The sequence below is a fragment of the Eschrichtius robustus genome, chromosome 2 (assembly GCF_028021215.1).
Source record: "Eschrichtius robustus isolate mEscRob2 chromosome 2, mEscRob2.pri, whole genome shotgun sequence".
NCBI lineage: Eukaryota > Metazoa > Chordata > Mammalia > Artiodactyla > Eschrichtiidae > Eschrichtius > Eschrichtius robustus.
This window is the reverse complement of record NC_090825.1, coordinates 166,871,870-166,886,489: the sequence shown is the minus strand read 5'-3', so window position 1 is coordinate 166,886,489 and position 14,620 is coordinate 166,871,870. Positions and strand designations below refer to the sequence as shown.

The window sequence follows — 14,620 nt, the reverse complement described above, 5'->3', positions numbered from 1 at the left end:
CAATAGTCCAGATTGTAGTTTCTGCTCTCCTCTCCTGACTAGCTAACGTATGAAGTGAGCGCAAGGGATGAGGGTTTATAAAATATTCTCTTCTTGAAGACAAAAAGAAACGGCTAACGCCCTTGTCTTGGATTGGCGCAACGTCTCCTCTACCAAGATGGCGACGGAGCCGAGACGTAATCAGCACGCGCCCCCCTGGGGCTTAGCGCGCAAGCCCTGCGGTGACGGCACGGAGGTGCGACCGGGCCGGCGCCGGGGGAAGGAGGTAGGAGCGGCAGCGGCGCGGGCGGAGCCGGGGGGCGGGGGACGGGTGGGCCCAGTGGGGCTGCTGGGCCTGGGACCACCTCCCCGGGAGGGTTGGAGATGGGGTGCTCGGAGACGGAGGCGCTTTTGACCACCGTCTCCAGGGCTCCCGCAGGGGCTATGCCCATTTCCCGGAGCGGACGATTGAGACCCAGAGGGACAGCGTCGTGCTCGAGGCCACCTATCTCCGGTCCTGCTCCTGAGCAGCTTACAGGCCTGGGGGTGACAGAGCTGGGTACGGACGTCCCTGGCCTCTTGCAGTGGGATCAGGGCTGGGGAGAGGGACGACGGACTGGGGGAGCCTAGAAGGGGTAGCGGGAGGACTTCTTGGAGGAGGCAGCGTTGAGTTTCATCTTTTATTCGCTTTCTTACTTTCACATCCAATCAACCGCGAAGGTCTTGATTCCCCCCTAAGTGTACCCACTGCTTAGCCAAAGCCACTCCTTAGACCCCCTGTTTGAGCTCCAAGCTTCTGTCTCAATCCTCCAGTTCACCTCCTTACCAACCCCAGAGGGCTCTGACGCCCTCCGCACCTTCCCATCACCCTGGAATACAAATCCCCTCTTCCCAGCCTGCCTCCCCCACACCCCTGGGGGCTTGGACCTCCCCACTCCCTTAAGTCTTTCCTTTGATGTCTCCTTCAGGAAGCCCTTTGACACCCCCTCCCCATCCCTCCCCAGGCTGGGTCAGAAGCCCCCTCCTGACTTCCTCAGCGTCCATATGGCCCCATCACAGCTCTGATCTGGAGTTACCGCTCTTATTGTCTATCTCCCAACCAGCCTGGGACTCCCATTCTGTCAGGAAGCCCATCAGCACTGCCTCTTTCCCCAGCATCCCACACATACTAGGTGTACAGTGCGTGTTTACTGAATGACAAAGTGTATGTGTGTGAGTGTTTATCAGAGGAGAGAAGCTGTCTGTATTAGGCTCTGGCTGCCATAACAAAATACCGCCGACTGGGTGGCTTAAACAATAGATTTATTTGCTCACAATTGTGGAGGCTGGGAAGTCTAAGATCAGGGTGCCAGCCAGTTTGGTTCCAGGTGCAGGCTTTCCTCCTGACTTGCAGATGCGCACCTTCTCACTGTGTCCTCACATGGTGGAGAGAGCAAGCTCTGGTGACTTTTTCTCTTCTTATAGGGACACCAGCTCTACTAGATTAGGGCCCCACTCTTAAGACCTTATTTAACCTTTATCACCTCCTCACTGGCCCTGTCTCTCTCTTTTTTTTTTTTTAAGGATAAGGTACCATTTTTAAAAATTAGTTTATTTATATTTTGGCTGCATTGGGTCTTCGTTGCTGCGCGTGAGCTTTCTCTAGTTGTGGCGAGCGGGGGCTACTGTTTGTTGCGGTGCGCGGGCTTCTCATTGCTGTGGCTTCTCTTGTTGTGGAGCACAGGCACTAGGCGCGCGGGCTTCAGTAGTTGTGGCACGCGGGCTCAGTAGTTGTGGCACGCGGGCTCAGTAGTTGTGGCTCGCAGGCTCTAGAGCGCAGGCTCAGTAGCTGTGGTGCACAGGCTTAGTTGCTCCGTGGCATCTAAGAGGGATCTTCCCTGACCAGGGATCGAACTTGTGTCCCCTGCATTGGCAGGCGGATTCTTAACCACCGCGCCACCAGGGAAGTCCCAGCCCTGTCTCTAAATACAGTCATATTGAGGGTTAGGGCTTTGACATATAAATTTTGGGGGGACATAAATATTCAGTCCTGGCCTGAAGAGGGGGTCAGAAAAGCCCTGTCAGGCTTTGGGATGGAATTGGGGGGTCTTAAGCAACACGAGGAGGAGGAGATGCTGGGGCTGAGTCTCTGTGAGTGGGTAGGTTTTCACAGGAGGAGGGGACAGAGGAGGGTGTATCAGGTGAAGGCATAGCAAGAGCAAAGGCTCAGAGGCTGGAGAGGGAAGTGAGTGGGAAGAGAAGTGAGAAGCTGAGTTTGGACACAACACAGAGTGTGAAGTAAATACTGAGGGAACCCTGGAAATAGATGCTTGTTCATTCATTTGCGCAAAACATTTTTTGAGCCCCTACTCTGCAGGGCACTGACTGAAGCAGTCCCAGCCCTGCCCTCATAGAGCTCCCAGCCTGGTGGGGAAGATGGACATTTGTCGAATAATCCTGTAAATGAACATAGATAGCAACTTAAACAAGTACCTCAGAGAGAAGTTTATGGTCTGAGAGTCAGGGGGTGTGTCAGGGAAGGCTTCCTGGAGGTGGCAACACCTGAGCTGAGCCCTGAAGTTTAAATAGGAATTAACTGGGTAAAAAGAGGAGCAAAAGTGGTGGGCAGAGCAAGTGCAAAGGCCCTGAGGTGGGAACATGCTTTGTAGGCTTGAAAAAAGGCAAGGAGGTTGGTGTGGCTGCTGCTGAGAGAGTGAGGGGGAGATGGAGGGAGAGGTGGCATGTGGGGAGTTTCCTCACCTGACACTTAGACTGTGACGCCCACCCACTTCTTAGTGCTCTTCTGGGGAATCCAGGTGAGGTTTTCTGTTGGGTACATTGTAGATGCTCAGTAATGAATGCTTGATTCAGGGGGCCCAGGAGCAGCTGGGAGAAGTACAGGATCAGGCTGGCATATCCAGCCCCGCCGTGGCAGCTCTTGCATCCTGTGTAGGGAGGGACTGGAATCAACCCCACTTCTCAGATGAGGAAACTGAGGCTTAGGGGAGCATTTCAGCCACGATTGCAGAGCCAGGACTCAACCCTGAGTCTCCTGGGTCCATTGATCTCCCTTACTTTGCCCTGCTCTGCCCCATGGGATTCGCTCCCCAGTCTCAGCCTGGAGGAGCTGCCTCTCTGTGTCACGTGAGGGGCACCAGTGGCCTCAGAGACCTGATCTGCATTGATGTTCCCTGAGAGGCCAGCTGGGACCCTGTGGTGGGGCAATGGTTAGGAGGACGAAGTTGGGACTGAGGGGCTGGGCCTCGGTTGGAATCCGGGCCCCTCCACTAACCCACTCTGTGGCCCTGAGCATGTCACTTACCCTCTCAAAGCCTCAGATTTTTCATCAGTAAAATGGGGAGAAAAGTACCTGGCCTTGCTACTGCCGGGGGATGACATAGTTTAGACTACATCAGTCAGTCAGCATTCCGGTTATTATTGCCCAGCTCCATCTGACTCCAAACCCCTGGCTTTGCCCATTGCACCATCGTAATTCCCTCAGCCCCTCGCCCACCCACATGACAGCGTAAATCAGAATGTGTTCATGCCCTGCTCAGAGCCGCCTAACAGTTCCCTGGTGCCCAGAGAATAAAATCCTTGCTCTTTCTCATCCCTCCTTGTCAGCCTCACACCCTCCCACTCAGTCTCTTCCCTCCCCTTCCCCCTCGCTCACCCACACCGGATTCAGTTGCCTCCATGCAGCCTGTAGCGCATGGCCTCATTCCTGCCACAGGGTCTTTGCACATCCTGTGCCCTCTGCCCAGAAGTCTCAACCCTTCATCCCCACCAAGCTGCCTCCAACCCATCCTTCAGGTCTCAGCTTGGCTGTCACCTGCCAGGGTTGTGAGAATTCACAAGACGCTATATGTAAAGCATTTAGCCCAGCGTGCATGACCGCTGCAAACAGGAGCTGATAGGGCTCAGAGATGGGAGCCCCCTCCCCCATAAGCCACACAGCTAGGAGGTTGGTGGTGGGGGGTTGCCTGGTGGTCCTGAGTCAGGATGGCCCTACGTTCTTTCCCCTTCATTCTCGATGCTGGGCCTACTTCTCCAAGGTTCAGCAAGGGACTGAGCTGAAGATTCTCAGTGGGGAGAGGACAACCAGGAGTGAGGGACATCAGCCCATTTCCCAGATGAGGAAAACTGAGGCCTGGAGAGCTGAAGGCTTGCCCTGACCGCACAGTGCTTATGTCCTCAGTCAGTACTCTGGAGGTGGGGTGATCTTAATTTCTTGGCTTCCCTTCCTCACCTGAAAGGCTGGTTTTGGAGGTGAGACTCCAGGCTCGGCCCTGTGCAACTTAGCCAGGTACCTTGACTTACCCACCTTCGAAAGGGAATAAGGGCAGTCCCCGTGTTTAAGGCTTTGAGAGCATTCAATGTAGTTGGGCCATATAAAATGCTTAGTAGGGGACCGGGTGTGGGGAGGGTGGCACCTCCCATTTCTCCCATTTGGTGTCATCATTTCCCCAGCACCCAGTATGGGACTCACACAGACCAGGTGTCCACTGGACAGCAGCTTTACGATTGTTATAAAATCTCCTGGCTGTGCGAGCGTGGGCTGGATCATTGGGAACAGTTCATGGCAGCTGCTTACCCAGGGGGAGGGGGATTCGGCCTCAGGGCTGTGGGGCCGGGACACTGAGGCCTCATAGGCGGCAGAGTGGGAGGGTCCACACACAGACTGGCCCGCAGGGATCTAGAGCAACATGACTTGTAAGAGCTGAAAAGTAGAAACAACCCACGTGTCCATCATGGACAGATGGATAAACAAAATGTGGCCTATCCCTACAATGGAATATTATTCAGACATAAAAAGGAATGAAGCACTGACAGATGTTCAAACGCGGATGAACCTCGAAAACATGATGCTGAGTGAAAGAAGTCCAGAATAGGCAAATCCATAGAGACAGAAATTAGATTAGTGGTTGCTGGGGGAGGGGAGGTGGGGAGGGACTGCTCATGGGGACGGGTCTCCTTTGTGGGTGATGGAAATGTTCTGGAACTAGATAGAGGTAATGGTTGCACAACATTGTGAATGTGCTAAATACCACTGAACTGTGCACTTTAAGATGGTTCATTTTGTATTATGTAAAATTCACCTCAGTAGATTTTTTTTTTTAAAAGAGAGATGAATAAATCCAAAGCCCTTGTTTTATAGACAGAGCTATTGAGGCCCCAAGGGGGTCGTAGCTGCACAGGTGTGAGTCTGGGGCTGCCGAGGGTGGATGCCCCAGAGTCACTGGTCCCTGCCCTCCACTCACAGCGTTCTGAGGGATGCCCAAGAAGTTCCAGGGCGAGAACACTAAATCGGCAGCGGCCCGGGCACGGAGGGCTGAGGCCAAGGCAGCAGCTGATGCCAGGAAGCAGAAGGAGTTGGAGGATGCCTACTGGAAGGATGAGGACAAACACGTCATGAGGAAGGAGCAGCGCAAGGTGGGTGCGCCCTGGGCTCCGCGCCCCACCCGTGGGCAAGGTGGCTGGGCAACACGGTAGAAGGTGGTGAGAGGCCCCTGGGTCTTTGGCCTGAAGGGTGAGGAGTCATTGGACATGGAGCAAGGGCAAGGAGGGAGACAGAAACAGAGGCAGAGCCTCGTGCAAAGGCCCTGGGGTGGCCAGGACTTGCCACATTTAGGGAACGGCAAGCCCTCCACGAGCTTGTTTCTCTCCTTCGTGTGATGCCAGGGTTGGTCTAGACTGGCAGGACCTCACTCTGGAGCGATTCTGCACCCAGGGGACACTTGACAACATCTGGAGACATTTTTGGTTGTCACAACTGGCAGCTGGAGGGTGCTACTGGGCAGCTGGTGGGCAGAGGCCCAGGATACTGCTCAACACCTGGCAGCACACAGGATGGCCCCACAGCAGAGTGAGCCAGCCCGGCTTCAGCAGTGCCGAGGCTGACACGTGCTGATAGATCCTGTTTCTGACCTGCTGACCTGGGGCCTGCAGGCATTTCCGGGTGTTTATAAAAACACAAAAGAGGGCTAGGATGGTTGACTGTCTCCTGCGGGGCCGCAGCGCCACACACACAGTGGGTGCTTAATTGGTGTCCGGGAGTGGTTCAGGGCTGATGCTGACCCTCTTGGCCCAGTAGGTGGCACCAGAAACCATTCTTAGCCTCTTCTAGTCCCCTGGGCTGGTGGGAGGCTCCAGCTGGGACTGTTAAAGGTTCTGGAATAGCAGTGGTGACACACCACCCCTGCATGCGCAGTTCAGGGGGCGCCTGGGCACTTTTGTGAGTTTCTCCCATTGTCTTTCTGTGCAGGGCTGGATCCTGCCTTGTTTTTAGTTGGAATTGAATATCCCTGGTTCCCTCCCCTCAGCGCCCCCAATGTTGCACTGGGTCCATGGAGGTCTTTAAATTTTCTTTTTGACTGCCAACATTTTGACAATATAGGAAGGTTGAAAACCCAAAAGGAAAACTAATGTCTGCCAGGGATCCATTATCTAGACAGAAAAGCCAGAGACTTTTCCACAGTCCCAGAGGCAGCAGCCCAGCCCAGGGCCCCAGGAGCCCTCCCCAGGCCTGCATCTTGGGCCTCGGTGTCATCCCCATCCTCTAAATGAGGAAACCAAGGCACAGACAAGGCAGGAAGTCCAGGTCACAGGGCTGTGAGGAGGGGCTGGAGCCAGGCTGGCGCTAGCTGAAGCCAGGGATCTGCCTTCTGGTTTGTGATGAGGTTTGACTAATAGCCTTGCAAGCGTCCGTGCCCCAGGGGTGTGGCCCAGGGAGCATTTGCCTGTCCACTCACCTGTGTAGCACACACCTGGAAGAATGCACAGGGCAGAGGTCCGACAGGCAATAGGGGCCAGACAGGGTCTCAAAGCTACTCGACCCTGTCGCTGTAGCACAAAGCCACCATGTGCAAATAGGCTAAAACTTTACCAAAACAGGTGGAGGGCCAGAGTTTGCCAACCCCTGCTCTCTAGAACATTCCCAGCCCCCGTGCCCCTCCCAGGCAGTCCCCCCTCCTGAGTGTTTTACCTGGAGCTATTGATGGTTCTCCTTCCCCATGGGGTGGTTTTCTGGGTTTTGTTTATCGCTCTTCCTGCTGATGGGTGAGGGGGGCCCACAGTCTACACAGCATACCCGGTCCCTCTTTCTTTCCTTATGTGACAGCTGCTTTAAAAAGATACTGTTTTTATGAAAAAGAAACAAATCCACATTTGTTCCAAAACACTAAAAAAAAACCCAGCACCTCCCACCCATGTGACACCAAAGGCTCTTCTCACCCAATGCCATACCCTAAAGGCCACGTCCTCCGTTAAATGGGATCGCACAGCCAGATTTCTGCCAGCCGCCAGGCATCAGCCTTGGGCTGGGCCATAATTCATCGCCTCGCCCAGAGGTTGGCATTTCATTTCCCTTTGTTCCATATTAAGCAACTCGGCAATGAGCACCTGACTCTCTGGGTTCCATCTCAATTATTTAGGAGGCTCATTTTTGATGGCTCCAGAATATTCCGTCCGCAGCCTCATCCTTCACCCATCACCAGATGCTGCCAATTGCTAATTGGCCTTTTTAAAAACTGCGAGCGTCTTTTTCAGAAAAGTCTGCTGAATGTCAAAGTATAAATGCTCATGTTCCCGCCTCAGTCCCATGTCCCTAGAGACTAATGGCCCCATTCTGCATGTCCTTCCTGAGATTGGAGCCTTCTGGAATTCATTCACTCATTCATCCAGCACACTTTTACTTAAGCATCTACTGTGTGCTGGGCCAGGGCCTGCCTCCTGCCTCAGGGACTAACCAGCTAATCGGAAGACTAGAAAACAGGGATTTGTGGAACACAGGAAAGAGCCGCGTGGTAGAGCAGGACAGGGAGCCAGGAGCTCATGATGAGCCAGAGTTAATCAGGAAAGGAGGCCGGCAGTGGTGCTCCAGCAGGGTAGAACAGCTAGTGCAAAGGCCGTGAGGCAAGGCCGTGCTGTGGACAGGGTGAACGTGGGCTGTACACGCACCATGCAGTGGTCGGGGAGCCTCAGGAGGACATTACTTCTGACCGATGGGGTAACTGAGACTCAGAGCACGATGGCGCTACCCCAGGCCTCTGACCACAGACATGGGATCCTAGCAGCTGTGCCCAAACAGCCTTGATCTTTAACCGCCACCATCCCTGCCGCCCACCAACCCCCCCCCCCACCGGCTTCTTTCCTATCATGCAGGCAGGTTGGAGGTCAGAGGCCCAGTACGTGTCCTCAGGAACCCCTTTTCTGGGGCACTTAGCCCTGTCACGGGGGGCACTGCAGGCATAGGGACCGCCCCTGAGGCCTGGCGGGCAGATGGCAGAGTTGCAGGCAGTGAGTGGGCAGGTGGGAGTGCCTGCAGTGCAGGGCCCTTTGGGGGTGCTGGGCGGGAGGCGGCAGAATATTCCAAGCCTACGGCCGCACAGCCACACTGCACTACAAAGGAACCAGAGCCTCGCTCTGTCCCTGGAGCAGTGGAGGGGCAGCGGCCAAGGACAAGTCCTACAGGCCACATGTCCCCTCGACCAGCTGGCATCCGGGCCTCCCTGGGGAACCAAGGTGGGATCAGTCCCAGCCCCTGTGATGCTCAGATGGGAACACTTCGATGGTGCCTCCCAAGGTCTCCTGGCTCATAAAGGCAGAAGCACTGTCCCAGCTGGCAAACGGGTCCAGACCCCGGTGGCTCCTGTCGCCTTTGGAATCCAGTACAAACCCCTCCGCATGCCCTTGAGGCTCCCCGTGGTACCGCCTCTGCCCTCCCCACGTCTTTGTCCCCCACACTTCCCCTCCTCCCTCCAGCCACACCAGCCTCTGTGCTGTTCCTCTGTCATGCTAGGTGGTTCCTGCCTCAGGACCTTTACACCCACCGTTCCCACCACTAAGGACTCTCCTCTTCCCCAGCTCTTTTCCTGGCTGGCTCCTCCTCCAGCCCAGGTATCACTTTTTCTTCAAGAGCCACCCACCCACTGCCTTGGCCAAGGTTCCCTGTTGTTCCCTAGTCATATAGGATCGGAGCCCCCAGGTAGGCTCATCGTGCTCCCATCCGTGTCCCCTACGCCCATCACGGGGTCTAGCACACAGCAAGGCCTCCATCCACACTGGTTGAGATGCAAACTGGACCCCATGCCGGTGGGACGGGGTCCACTCCTGTCTCCCAATCCCCCAGGAGGAGAAGGAGAAGCGGCGCCTGGAGCAGCTGGAGCGCAAGAAGGAGGCACAGCGGCTGCTGGAGGAGGAGGACTCGAGGCTTAAGGGCAGCAAGGCCCCGCGAGTGGCCACCTCCAGCAAGGTCACCCGCGCCCAGATTGAGGAGACGCTCCGCCGAGACCATCAGCACAAGGAAGCCCCGGACACAGGTGGGGGCCTCGGCCCACTCTGGAGCTGCCCTTTTACCTGATAAGCAATAGGCAGTGGGCCTACCCCCTGGACTGAGTCCAGACCCCCCTCCTCACCTCCAGAGAAGCTGCCTGGGCTCTGCAAGGTGAAGGGTGGGTGGGCGGTGTCTCGGCAGGCCTGGCTCTGAGCACGGTCGCCATAGGCACACACGTGTGTGATTACTCTGCACCTGACCCTGGCTTGTCTCCCCGGGGTCCCCACAGCTGATGTGGTGCCCCGAGGTGAGGAGACAGCAGCCACGTATGAGGTGTCTCCTGAGTGGTGGGCTGCAGGGAAGTTAGTTTGGGGACTGGGCAGGCAGGACTGGCCCATCCCAAAGGCAGGACTGGGCGGGGAGCTCAAGTTGCGTTTCCATCCTCCCCCATCCTTCTCTGCCTGCCTGCCTCCCTCCCTTTCTCCCCTGCTTCTTCCCCTATGATGTCTCTCATCTCCATGGAACTCTGCGTCTCTGCTTATTTCTCTCTGTTTCTGGTATGTCTCTGTCCCCCGGCCGCTCCCGCCCCCAGCCGAGAAAGCCAAGAGCCACTTGGAAGTGCCGTTGGAGGAGAATGTGAACCGCCGCTTGCTGGAGGAGGGCAGCGTGGAGGCGCGCACCATCGAGGATGCCATCGCAGTGCTCAGGTAGGGGGCAAGGCCTAGGTCTTTGGGGTGGGGCTTGGGGCCCGGAGGGGAGCTTGAGCCTCTGGGGGCGGGGCGGGGCGGGCCACGCCCCAGCCCCCTTGACGCCTGCGTCTTTACCAGCGTGGCGGAGGAGGCGGCAGACAGACATCCTGAGCGCAGAATGCGGGCGGCGTACACTGCCTTCGAGGAGGCGCAGCTGCCGCGGCTCAAGCAAGAAAACCCCAACATGCGGCTGTCACAGCTGAAGCAGATGCTCAAGAAGGAGTGGCTGCGTTCGCCGGACAACCCCATGAATCAGCGCGCCGTGCCCTTCAACACCCCCAAGTGAGCCTGGAACTGGGGGAGACGCCCCGTGGGCGGTCAGGGTCACGACCCCACACGCCCTTCCGTTGGGTCAGCTCCGAGGGTTACAGAGATGTCTGGGGGCCACGGCGCGTGTCCTGGGGGCTAGGAGGCATCACTGGCCACACCTCCCGCCCGAGGGTCCCTGCTCCAGTGACACCCCTCGCCCTTCCCGCACGCGCCAGTGTCCTGGGGCTGAGTGCCCAATAAAGGCAGTTGGTGAGGCAGAGTGTGCCCGTGAAGTCTACGTGACTGGGTGGGTGGTGGGAAAGAAGGGCTGGAATGAGGTGGAACGCACAGGCCACAGCCAGAGAACACAGCCAGAGAAGGGGCCCCCAACCGCGCTCCTATCCTAGCAGGCTAGCTGAGAGCTGTGGTCGGCTCCCGGCTGGGCCAGTTATCCAGTGAGAGACCTGTACCATCATCCCCGGAAGCCTTGCTGGGGGTAGCTCAGAGAGGTTGAAGCACTGGCTCCAGGTCACACAGCACTTCAGAGGCGGAACTAGAGGAGAGCTGGAGGCGAGTTGTTGGCACCCTGAGATTCTGGTTCAGAGTCAGCAGCCAGGTCACACATACTGTGCTTGGGGTCAGGAGATGCAGGCTGCTCTGCTGTTATTCCAACACGGGAGGCATCTGGAATAACAGGGCAGGCTTCCTGGTGGAGGATTTCTTTAGAGCAGGCCTTAGTGGAAGATGAGTCAGTTTCCATCGCAGAGGCAGGGCACTGGGCAGGCAAGGGCCTGGAGGCTGGAGTGGGCAGGTGGATCCGGGTAGAAAGGAGTATCCCATCGGAGGCCGAATATCTGGGAAGGGCTGGGTGAGAACTCAACTTGGTTCTGGCTTCCTAGAGCTTAGTTGGCCTCAGGGAGTCAGTAGAGAGGAAGGGTAGCTGGGAGATGGGCCCAGGTGTCTGGGGTGGGGTCCACGCATTTACCAGGCCACTGCTATGGGCTCCCATCCAAGTGACACCCTGCCTGCACTCACAAGCCTGCCCCTGCACCTCTGGCCCCTATCCCCCTCACTCTCCACCAGCCCGCCAGCTCTGGCCCCACTATCTCCTTGTTCCCAACTTCTCCAACACAGCAGACTTGTTCCCTCTCAGGCCTATGCCAAGAACTCTGTTCTCCAAGGTGTCAAGTCTCAGATGCAGATCCTCACAGATGTCCCCAACTCTGTGGGGTCACGGCTGAGCCTAAGGGAGCCAGGCTCTGCCCAGAAGTAGGGAGGTAAAAGTCTTCATGGAGGGAGGGCCTTGAAGGATGGGAGTTCTCCACACAGACAAGGGACAGAAAAGGCTGAAGGGACCACACATGCAAAGGCCTGGAGGTCACAACTCCTGTTCAAGGGGGGGGGGGGGGGTGCCATTAATAATTGGGTACAGCTGAAGTACAGTATGGCAGGTACCTGAAACAATGGTAGCTGACATAAAAACTAACCAACATATATTGAGCACTGGCTTAGTTTGGGGATTTCCCCAGGAACCAACTCTGCGACAAGGACTAGGGGGCATGTGAGGGATCTAGGATGGACCCCAGGAAGACCCAGTAGGGGTTGAGGGAAGTGAGACAGACGGAAGGAGCCCTACAGGGGGTGCCAATGAGCTGAACCCTCACCTGGGAGGACTGTGGGAAGAATCCATTGTGAGATGCTGTGCGAAGCATCCACTGGATGCTGGGCCCTGGCCTAGCACATGGTAATGTCATTTCACTGAGCCCTGGGGAGAGCCCTGTGTTATACTGATCTTCTTTCTAGATGGGAAAACTAAGTCATCTCCCTGTGTCACATAGCCAGGAAGCACCCAGACTGTTGGTGAGCCAGCGGGGTGGAGGTGGGGCCCGGAATTGGGGCTTGAGATGTCAGCCGAATAACGGGTGGAGGAGCCCAGATGGCTCCCCACAAGTGGAGCCATTTGAGCTCCCCCTCTTACCTCTGGGGGCCTTAGGCCAGGGCCTTAATGGGTCTGAGCCTGTTTCCGCCTATATAAAACAGGACTGAAACAGTATCTAACCCTAGGCCATCTCGAGAATCAACGAGATGGTGCCTAGGAAGGGCAGATGCTGAAGAAGAGCTTGGCAAAGGAACCTCCTGCATGGCCACGTTGGGGTATTTGTGGCCGGCGATTAGGGAAGGTCGGGGACCAATGGTGATTAACTGGAGGGAAGAAGCCAGCGGAGCGTGCAGGGCCTTGGACGCCACGCTGAAGAATGGGGCGATGAATGGGACTTCACCCCAGGGCGACGGGGAGCCATGGCAGGTGTGTGAGCAGAGAGTAGGAAGAGCACCGGAGCTGCGCGTGGCAAGCTCTGCTGGGGACTTGTAGGGGGACGGCTGGTAGGCCAGAGAATGAAGGTAAAACTCAGGACAGGTGCTGAGAGGGCCGCCTTCATTCCTCACACATAAAGACGACGGTAATAACGACTGTTCTGTTTCAAAGAAAATCCTCTTCTGACGCTTTCTGGCCTCATCCCCGCGGAATCCCAGGCTGGCGCATGCGTGCGGGCAGCAGGGAATCCCCGGCTTCGCCGCAGTGCGCGGGAGGGGGCGTGAGACGGGAGTTCCGTGCGCTCCCAGCCCTCCCCGCGCGCGTTGCCCTGACGACCAGGCGGTGCCGTGGGGACGCCGGACGCTCACTGCGCCTGCGCGGGGGTTGTCTCAACGGCGCCAGGGCTTTCCCGTCGTGCGCGAGTCGGGGAGGGAAAGCCGCGCCCGGCACGCATGCGTGGACCCTCGCCCGACCCCCCGCCCTGTGGGCCAGGGAATCCTCACCTGCCGCAGTGCGCACTGGGGGCGGGGCGGGGCGGGGAAACCGGCTCAAACTGGAGTGGGGTTCGCTGAGGCTTGGGCTGGGGAGGGAGCGAGCGCGGGGTCTTCCCCAGGTTCCCGCTCCGGCCCTCGCCGTCGCCTTGGCAACCGGGCGCGCCGGCCGCAGTGCGGGGGCGGCGGCAGCCTCGGGGAAGCCGGGCGGCTCTGCGCCTGCGTGGGGCTCCGCGCCTGAGGCTGGGGTTTCCCTTCGTGCGCCTGAGGGATCGATGCGAGGGGCGGTGTGTGGGGAGGACTGGAGAAGGTGGGCGCCAGGGAAGGGGGTGAGCGCGGAGAGAGGGGCTGTGGGATAGGGGAGGATTGTGGTGGAAAGAGGAGGCGGAGTGGGTGCCGAAGAAGGTAGGGGGAAACGGGAAAGGGTGGGGGTGGTGGGGAGAGGGGTACCGGAGGAGATCGGAGGAGGGGGTAATGAGGGAGAGAGTAGAGGGAGGGGGACAATAGAGGAAAAGGAAGGAAGGGAGGAGGAAGTTGGGGAGCAGTTAAAGGACACGGACAATATGAGGGAAACAAAGAGAAGTTTATTGAAGGGAACACGGTGGGGTGTAGAGGTGACTGGGGGAGAGGACGGACACCTTCAGGACAAAGCAAACCCCAGGTTTGCTGAGCCAGGAAATCCAAGTCTAAGATTTCCAGATTTAGAAAAAAAAAAAGGTACGGGACACACCAGTTAAACTTGACTTTCAGTTAAGCAATGAATAATTTTTAAGTATGTCTCATTCCGTGCACTGTTTTTACTGGCAACCCTAATCTTGGTCGGACCACTTCCCTCTCCTCCCTGCCCTCCCCCGCCCCCCCCCCCCCCCCCCCGCCTCTCCCTTGAGCCTTTCTGAAAGCCGCTGGGACCTCTCAGATGATGCCTTTGTCTCTCACCTCCCTGGTGCCCCACAGCCCTGCATACTGGTGCCCTCCCATGCCATCTCCCATCCTCCTGGCTAAGAACACCACCTTGAGGTGGAGTCCTGGCCAGGCAGTGAAATGCTCAAAGGCATGGCTCCCACAGCACCTTCAGGTTCTCCTGCGGGCGCTCGCGCTCTCTCTCTCTCTCTCTCCCGCCCCCCATAGCCCCTCCAAACCCTCTGCCTTGGGGCCTGGCCCTGCTGAGGTGACATAATGTCTCCGCCCATGCCAGCTGCCATCACCTCCTTCTCCCTGAACTTCCTGGGCTCCTTACTCTCAGCCTGCGACCCAGGAAGCTCCTACTCCAGACTCCCCCTCAATCTCTGGGCACATAAGCATATAGTAGATACTCGGAAAAACATTGGAGGATAGTTTTATGGAGGCAAGTACTGTGGGGAGTACTTGATTTTTCAACACAGGCAGCTGCATTTTTCATCCCTTAGGGGCACACACCCTCTCCGAGCTTTTGTACCCTCCAGCAAAGCAATTTTCCTCTTATCCTCCCCTTTGGTTTCAAAAAGTATAAGATAATAAAACATTATGGGAAGGCTAATAACGGAAAGGTCAGCCCCTGAGAGCCCCTGGAGCTGGGCTGCCCCTCATTGCCTCCCCCTCTCCCCAC

At 57.1% G+C, this 14,620-nt stretch overlaps 1 protein-coding gene across 2 annotated transcripts; it reads left to right on the top strand.

Annotated features, from left to right (window-relative positions):
* Positions 1–221: 221 nt before the first annotated feature.
* Positions 222–10,511, top strand: CCDC124 (coiled-coil domain containing 124). 2 transcript variants are annotated; one of them, XM_068536750.1, is made up of 5 exons: positions 222–265; positions 5,222–5,391; positions 9,089–9,278; positions 9,825–9,939; positions 10,060–10,511. In XM_068536750.1, the coding sequence occupies exons 2-5, from the start codon at positions 5,233–5,235 to the stop codon at positions 10,265–10,267; spliced, it is 672 nt and encodes a 223-aa protein (XP_068392851.1). In that variant the 5' UTR covers positions 222–265; positions 5,222–5,232; the 3' UTR covers positions 10,268–10,511. The 2 variants fall into 2 exon arrangements, with proteins under 2 accessions (XP_068392851.1, XP_068392852.1); XM_068536751.1 differs by lacking the exon at positions 222–265 and adding an exon at positions 353–538.
* The last annotated feature ends 4,109 nt before the right edge of the window (positions 10,512–14,620 follow it).